At 36.6% G+C, this 8,927-nt stretch overlaps 1 protein-coding gene across 1 annotated transcript; it reads right to left on the bottom strand.

Annotated features, from left to right (window-relative positions):
• Positions 1 to 250: 250 nt before the first annotated feature.
• Positions 251 to 6,845, bottom strand: LOC143733341 (uncharacterized). Its single transcript, XM_077225026.1, has 8 exons — positions 6,697 to 6,845; positions 5,479 to 5,642; positions 5,244 to 5,380; positions 4,908 to 5,001; positions 4,172 to 4,504; positions 3,932 to 4,094; positions 3,756 to 3,859; positions 251 to 1,910 (listed from the first exon to the last, which is right to left on the bottom strand). The coding sequence occupies exons 3-8, from the start codon at positions 5,258 to 5,260 to the stop codon at positions 1,587 to 1,589; spliced, it is 1,035 nt and encodes a 344-aa protein (XP_077081141.1). The 5' UTR covers positions 5,261 to 5,380; positions 5,479 to 5,642; positions 6,697 to 6,845; the 3' UTR covers positions 251 to 1,586.
• Between the last annotated feature and the right edge of the window lie 2,082 nt (positions 6,846 to 8,927).

The raw sequence follows: 8,927 nt of genomic DNA, 5'->3' as shown, positions 1-8,927 counted from the left end.
ATCATCGACTTTGACTCCACTTGGCCTGTTCTTTCTTTCACTGTATCCATAGTTAAAGCTCTGTATCCGTTCTTTAAGGCTGTTTACAGACATGCAGTCTGTAACTAGGTACTGAAATAAAAACTTTAACTCATACTGTACAACCCCTTCAAGTAAATCGTGCATAATGTCAACAGAAAAATTGTCTGAAGAATGAAAAAACTGCAATGAATTGAGAGGACAAGTCCTCTTAACACCAATAGCATTGTGCTATAGCATTGCCATGCTCTAAGTAGAGTTCCTTTGTGCGGAGAATCAAGTCTGGGTCATCCTCACTGAAGACTGACTGCAACTTTCTTTTGTCAGTTAAGCAAAATCGGCAACAGTAGGTTGCACTGAATGACTCAACCATACCAAAAAGTCCATGTATTGCTAAATTGTCACCAGTAACCTGAATAACAGAACCCTTTAATGAAGCATCTGAAAAGGGTACACAGATCCCCTCTGTCTCAAGAATTTTTACATCGTCGATGAGAGGTTGGAGGATTGGACCAAAGCCATAATTTTTTAAGTCCTCTGAATGAAAAAGAGCCACAAGATGAATGTTCATCAAAACAGAATTGAGCTTGGGGGGCAAATTTCTTAAAATGAAGTAAACGCAACCAAGTTTGTGTATCCCTTTTTTTGATCCGAGCGGATTTGCAGTTTCAAAGTCGTCATAATATAGTTGTATCTGGAGAGCATGTTCTTTGTGTCCAAATAATGTATGGTTTTGAAAGTATGAACCATCATTAATGTCTTTGTAAATACCATCTTGATGAAGCTTTACTTGCTGGAAACAGTGGCTAAGTTCAGAGTTGGTGAACAGAGACTCAAGAGTTCTTAAAATGGGAACATACATAAATTTATCATTCACAGGGACTTGGCTGTATACACCTGTAGTTTTGTCTCTCCGGACATCGTAACGCACGCCGAGAACATATTCTACTGGTTCAACGATTTTCCATTTATTCTCAAAGTGTTTCTGTCTCTTTGCTTCAGTATTGAGGAGTGAGAAAGGATTTTCAAGCTGCTGAAAACACTCTTCAACTTTGTCCAGGGTTTGCCTAGATGCCTCAGACGAAATGCATTTAAGAACAGCATCACGTGCTTGAGCATGAACATCACCGACAAGTTCCTCCATAGAACCAACTAAACACTGAACAGTACTTTCTGAAACTCCAGATGCTTGTACCTGAGCAACAATAGAGCTACACATGTCTAATAGCTGCCTGTTGTCAACAGGAGTCGGGAAAAAGACAGGAGGATCCTCACTTTCCTGTGAATTAGAAACGGGTAGAGTGTCATCCCTTCCCAAGCTGTCATCAATATCTGAAGTAAGACAGTCTCCAGCAGCACAGTTTCCATGCACTCTTAAATGTTTCTTAAAACCGTAATATGTATAGAACACCGATGAACAACCAGGTTCGCCACATTTCAAACGCAATGAACGCCCTGGGTACAAACCATGATGAAACTTCAAATGTTGAAATAACTCAGAACAAATTCTGTGGTGTACCTTGCAAATGTAACATGGGAACATGTTTCAGGAAGACAGCAAAAAGTATTCAAATCTCGGTGTTGTGAATTCTCACTCGGATTTCCTTGACCCTTGGACTCTCCTTGGCACTGCCCACATCAATGCCATATACGGTTGTTTGGATGAAAGTGAAGAAGTTGCACAAGGCCTCATCATAGGATGCCGCAAACACAAAGTGTGCCTTAAAGAGTTCGTCGAAGGCTGCAACAGCTGTCTGCGTCGTGCAGGGTATGGCCTTCTGGTCCAGGATGATGTAAAACTTCTGGATACTACTCCTCTTTTCCCCAACACAAAGGAGGTAGGGCTGTGTTGATCCAACTTGGTCAAAAAATGTCACAAAGCTTGTTCCCACCTAAGACAAGAGCGATATGAAACTTGTGTTCACCCCAACAGACAGGTCTAACATTTTCAACTTCAAATATATTTTCATCCTCAGTTGCAAGGGGAACATGAAAATAAATAAAAATAAATTAGAACCAGTTTATATACTTTGGCTAAAAACAAGTAAAATGTTACCTGCGGCAAAACTCTTATACTTTCACAAGTGGCAGATGTTGTTTTTCACTATAAACATTTTGTCTTAAATAAACATGCTTGAATGTCTTTTGTTCCCCTGTTAATTTTTTCAAAACATGTCTTCATTAGATTTTTCTGTGTTGTAGTTCTACTTTGATATGTACTTGGGAACAATGCACAACAATTTATCCTAAATTATGGTTGTCTTGAAAAAAATGCACCCTATTTAGTAATTTCAAACTAAATACGTGAATAATGAATATATACAGAATAGGCTATAGTGGAAAATATGAAAAATATAATTGTATAGCTATATCACACTCAGCTCAAAAGAATTATGCAAAATTTAAAGGGATAGTTCACCCAAAAAATTTTATTCTGTAATTAATTACTCACCCTCACGACGTTCCAAACCGTTAAGACTTTCGTTAATCTTTGGAACAGAAATTAAAGATATTTCTTTATAAAAATCGGAGATTTGTCCCTCCGTTAACAGACACGCAACTAACAATTTGACACTTCAAAAGAGATTGTATAAATAACCCATATGAATGGAGCGATTTAATCCACTTTTTTTTTAAGAAACATGTTTGCTTTATATGAACAGACTGAATTTAGGCTCTTTTTTTCCCAACTGAACCTGCTTGACACACAAGAATTAACCTCATTGGTTTCTCACAAGTCAAGCAAACATGCTTTAGCATCAGCTTACCATATCTGTTGTGTGTGAGTTGATGAATGTTTATATGCGAATATAAGCTTAAATTAATTATTTTTATCATATAAAGCGATAGAGTCCCTTCAGAAAATTTGGATTAAATCTATTCATATGGATTAGTTTTACGATCTTTTTACCAACTTTACCGAAGCGTAGAAGTGGTAGTTACGTAGACTGTCAATGGAGGGACAGAAATCTCTCAGATTTCATAAAAAAAAATGAAGCCTGTTCTAAAGATGAACAGATCTTACAGGTTTGGAACAATTTAAAAGTTCTGTCAGTAATTACTCTCCCTCATGTTGTTCAACCCCGTAAGACTTCGTTCTTCTTCGGAACACAAATTAAGATATTAAATCTGAGATTTCACATAGTGAAACTGCGCAGCGCTTCTGTGTTGTACGTCACACGTAGGCTCACTATTGGCCGATGCTGGTCATGTGTGTGATGCGTGTGACGTACAACCTAGAAGCGCTGCGCAGTTTCACTACGTGAAATCTCGAGGCCCACAGAGAAGGAAATGAACAGTTGAATAAAGTCGTTTTTTTTTTTTTTGCACACAAAAAGTATTCTCGTTGCTTGATAAACTTAAGATTGAGCCACTGTAGTCACTAGGACTATTTTAACGATGTCTTTAACTTTCTGAAGCCTATGGAGGAGTGAGACAGCTCTCCGATTTAATCAAAAATATCTTAATTTGTGTTGCGAAGATGAACGAAAGTCTTACGGGGTTGGAAGTTGGAACAACATGAGGGTGAGTAATTACTGACAAAATGTTCATTTTGGGGTGAACTATCCCTTTAAGGGTGAGTAAATTATGATAGAATTTACATTTTTGGGTTAACTAACCCTTTAAACCGGTTGTACTTCAGTATTTTGACTCAAGTATTATAAGTATCTCTAGACTAGATTAACTGTTGGTGGACAAATAAAATGCAACAAGGGAAGAAGGCTACTAGGACATACCTTCATGAACTTGACCACATTTTCAACAGCTTCAGTAGCACTGATTTTCCCAGTCTTCCTTCCTTTGATGGTTGGAGGTAAGAGATGAACAAGCAGGAGAATAGCTAAGATAGCATGAGTATGCAGTCAAAATAGTAAACAAACAAACAGAAACACACAAAAAATCCTAAACTTACCATAATCAGACTCCTCTTGAGCAGACCGGAGGTCATCCACATGTCCACCAGTGCGTAGGTTTTTGCAGTCAGCTATTATCCTAGGCTTGTAGAATGTTGGCCATTTTGCAATGAACTTGCCTGAGACTTCCTTTCCAAAGAGCATTGTGAAGTCTTGGTCAATCTAGTACAAAGAGAAATCATGCCAATCACAATTATAAAACACAATTAGAACATCTAGATAATTGCATTATTTCTTACCAAGCCTGGTGTATCTAAGAATCGGGGAAAGTAATCCAGGATGTGTGAAGACTTGTCTGGATCATGCATCATATTGTGTCTGTACTTGAACGTCGCCTTCATTCTCTCCTGAACAATTGATTGGTCTGTCGAATGCTTCATTACTGATAGAGCTTCTCTGCACTGATCACCTGACAGCTGCTCCACTGTTGAAGATGTCTCACGCAGGGTCTTGGGGCCATCTTTGTAAACAGACTTTGATGTCCTCCCCAAATTACTTCCCGTGTTCCGCTGAACGGTTTTTAGTCTGTAGGCAAGGTAACCCTGTCCACTATGTGGATCATAGTAGTGTTCCTATAAAACACAATTTTACAGAAATCTTAGTGTAATGCATTCAAAACGAATATGGTAGTTAGGGCTGGGCGGTATGACAGTATATATTGTTACCACAGTATAAAATGTCCACGTAACAGATTTTTTTAGTGGGGGTGGTTCACTCATGTGCAGCGTACAAGAGACTGAGACACTGCAATTTTTCTGTAATGCTCAGTCATTGGCAAAATAGTATAACCAGCATGAAAAAGAATCGTGATAAAATCGTAAATTGTGATTTTTCTGAAAAAAAATCATATGATATTTTTGCCATATCGCCCACCCCTACCTTGAAACAGAATTTTAATCATTTTTGATCACCCCTAATGGTGATCGTGCTCCTTTAAAAAGGTGACAATGTACAATGTCAGTACACTATACTCACATAACCGGTTGGTGAGCACTTGTCCTTTAAATTAGGGAAAAGAGTCACTATTCCAAGTGCATATGTTATGCGTATACTGACTGGTGGGATCCTCCTGTATGACAAGATAATGATTGAAAACAAGATTTGTCTGAAATGTTATTAAGTCATAATTTGATTTTATATAACATTCTACATGATTGCTAATAAGTATATTACTTTAAAATTTTATATTAATTGACATTCATGAGTTGTTTTATTTAAACTAAATTTAACATTACAATTGACCAGGATTAAAGGACATTTTTATGCTTTATTTTAAGAACTAAATTGTAGATGTTTATATCGGACACTTACCCATGACTCTCTACCATATCCGCCACAAGGATGTTGACTAGCTTCCTTCGAGTTTGATCAGACAGGCTATTGGTTTGGTTGTACTCATTCAGTATAGCAGAGCCTCCTGGTTTTGAGTGCAGAGCTGCACAAACCAGCTGTAACATAGATCATATACAAAAAACTTTCTTATAATATATTTTAAAAAATGATATTTCATGAACAAACTTAAAAAGAGATTAAAAAAATAACTTGCATCTTTTGCCAAATTACAGTCAGGAGGTGCTTCTAACAGCTGTCTTTTGTGTGCCTTTGAAGACTGAGGAATTACTGAGGAGTCTGAACTTTCTGATTCCACTGATGAAAATGACTCAGAGCAGGAGGCCTCAGATAAGTTTCTTTCAGCTGGGAGAACATTATCTTGGAATAAAAAAGTAGCACACAAGACAGGATGAACACTAAAAATATTGAAAATAATAATGTAGCAGATTGCAAAATATAAGAGAAAGCTGCAATCATGAAAAGTGTTGTACAGTATATGATAGTACCGATACATTATTATATAGAGATACCGCGATATCTCTAAAAATGCGACGATATATATCGTTGATGTAAACTATATGATTTGCGATATAGTTTTTTTAAGCAAGGCTCAACGTAAGGTATTTATTTGATAAAATTCACCCAAATTTTTTTATTCTGTTATCATGTACTCACCCTCATGTTGTTTCAAACCTAAGATTTTTGTTCAATTTCCAAATAAAAACAAATAAACAAATGTCAAACAACAGCACAAATAAACGCAATAGATTAAAGAGTAAGGTAAGAAATACTACAGAAATTAAAGCAATCAAATGTAAAAGAACACTGGATAGTCTTAATTGTAAAAATTCAATACAGATTAATGTAAAACATATTCAAGCGCGAATGAAAACCGGTTCGAGGGGGATGCCAGGTATTCGAATGTCACATTTTCAAATCTAATACCAACCCACCGAACGATTATACGAATATTCGGGTACAGCGCTAGAAGACACAATGGCAGATTTACAACGATATGCATACTGTAGTAAACACGGACATGCTTGCGTGACACGTGAGAATAACATGAGAGTGAGTAATGCAGAATTTAAAATTTTCGATGATCTAACCATTTACAGTTTGGGAAAAAAATTAAAGTTTACGGCGCTTCAGTGACATTCCTTTATTACTATATATAATGTTGAATGAAATTTATAATAATGCAAAGGTGGATTATTTTTGGGTCCTGATAATAATCACATAATAATACTATTTTAATAATAATAAAGTAATAATAAAAATAAAAACTTATTTATTTGGCTTAAAATATTGCAATAGTATCGCGATTTGTATCAAATCGTGACATGTGTATCGTTACACCTCTATATGAACAGTGTATACAACCATTATAAATTTCATGTAAACATGACAGAATGTTGTTTAAGTTTCTTACCAGACTTCTCTCCATCCAAAACCTTGAAAGAAACCTTCGATGACCTCACCAATTCGTCAAAAATATCTGCATCCACATCAACTCCGGCTGAGTCTTTCAGGATAACCTTAGTTCCGTTTGGCAGGTTGAACTTGGACGAAGCTAAAGGAAGAAACAAAACATTTAAATATCAAGTTCAAAAGCATTACAGTGAATGAAACTATACATTTTTTTATGTTTATTGTTGCCTAATATTACAGTACAAAATTACAAACGACAGTTTAACTTTTGAAGATTGAAATAAATACATAAAGATTTAAATGTGAAATTATCCAAAAAGATGTTAACTTGCCTTCAATAATAAATTGGTGGTAATCAAAGCTGTCATCTTTCTCTGGGATTCTGACCCATTTCAGACTCCCCTCAAACTCCACCTGAACCAGCATTTCTTAGGAATGAAGCACACCTCTCTGTGTTAGCCTTAGACAGCCATGTATGTAACGTTATAGTTAGTTAATTTGGTGTTTCACCAAGCTTGCATAGGCCTAACGTTACATATTGCATTTCCAACATTCAACTCTTTCTGGGATTTTAGCCATCTAACGTTAATTTGATGGCGGATTCATTGCCTTGCAGCTTTGCTAAGTTACCTGTGTTAACGTTACTATAATTGCGTCATCCAAACATTATTTTCGGTTATATTTCAACGTTTTTTTTGTAATTATTTCTTATGAAATCTAGTTTAACTCTTAATAATCAAGTAGACGGTATGGTAACCGTCTTACCTGCGCTTTCGTCGTCTTCGTGTGAGAGAAAATGGCGTATCTGTTAAACGCAAATAACCGCCTGAAAATTACATGGAGGCGTGGCTTAGATTTACGTCATTTTGTGTTCATTTGAAAATAATACTCACATTTAACACTGTCACAATGTTATAGAGAACACTGGCAGTGCAGTTTCATTAACATATAGTGTTAAAATAACACCAACACTCTGTATTTTACCCCGTCCCTGGAAATTTAACACTAAGGATTTTGCTGTGTATATGTTTTGTCAGCTGTCATCACTTTTCTTTTTCCTCTATGGGAAAATCAGACGAAGTGACGCACCGTGGCACGATTCCTCTATATAGACTGATATTGTCATTCTGAAGATGTTTTTCTGAACCTTTTTACACAATAAGCCTCTATACAACACAACTGTGAGTCATTTTCCCTGTGGTTTCATTTTGGGTTTTCAACATTCTTCAACACAGAATTCATAGGTTGTATGATGAATCTCAGCATTATATTTTTGATATGAAGCAACAGTAAAGTATTGAGAGGACCTGAACAGAAGCAAATAACCGATTAATAACCACTGATCTTACGGTCATACAGGTTTGTAGGGAAATCTTAATCATTCCTCTATGGAGAAAATGAATGGGATTTTTAGTTATTGTACATGACGTTATAGGATCGACCTGGAGGAAAAACAAGGCTCTCCTCCGCTGACCATCTGTCACTTTTACCAGAATTGATAAAAATGACTTCTAGTGTAATAAGAAAGTGATATTATAAGACCAAATTCAGTATACACCTTATTAATAAAACATGCTAGTGCAGGAAAGCAGGAGAACCCAGAATATCAACAACAGTTTCCCATAGAAAACTCGTTAACTCGAAAGTTATCGGATTGTGTTCATATTCTGGGCTCATCTGCTCGTATATGCATCATCAAAATGGTGTGTATTGAGTTTGATCTTTTTTTCTCCTAGTGATCAAAGATGATAAAGATGTTATTGAGGGATTTGATTTATTTGCGCAGAGGCACAAGACAGATGTTTGATAACCACAGTTACATGAATCCCAGCGCTGCCGTAATCCTCCACCTGTGTCTAATGACATCAGTCCCGGGAGAAAGCAGAGACGGCTGAGAATAAGCCACATAAACACTAGCCATAACTTCAGTCTGAGGCGAGAAACTCATTACTGACAGAAGCTGTTCTCCTCCGATACTGAGCTTCTGTAACTATATACCAATATGGAGATCAGGAACTGCTGAAACCTGAGAGAAACGATGCTTTACGCAATCATCCGTCTGATGTCATCATCTTCACCTTGAATGGCAATCGCTTTCGTTTTTAATGTGATGTTATGGAGATTCTTATATTTGTATTCCCATATTGATATCATTAAAAACCAGTGGCGGGCCGTGCGTTTCACACCTACGCCTTCAGGGGTGTCCAACCTGAATTAATAACTTTTAATAGT

Source organism: Siphateles boraxobius, unplaced genomic scaffold (assembly GCF_051911475.1).
Source record: "Siphateles boraxobius isolate OS27281-9 unplaced genomic scaffold, OSU_SipBor_1 97, whole genome shotgun sequence".
NCBI classification, from domain to species: domain Eukaryota; kingdom Metazoa; phylum Chordata; class Actinopteri; order Cypriniformes; family Leuciscidae; genus Siphateles; species Siphateles boraxobius.
The sequence above is the reverse complement of the archived record's forward strand: the minus strand, read 5'-3'. Positions and strand labels throughout refer to the sequence as shown.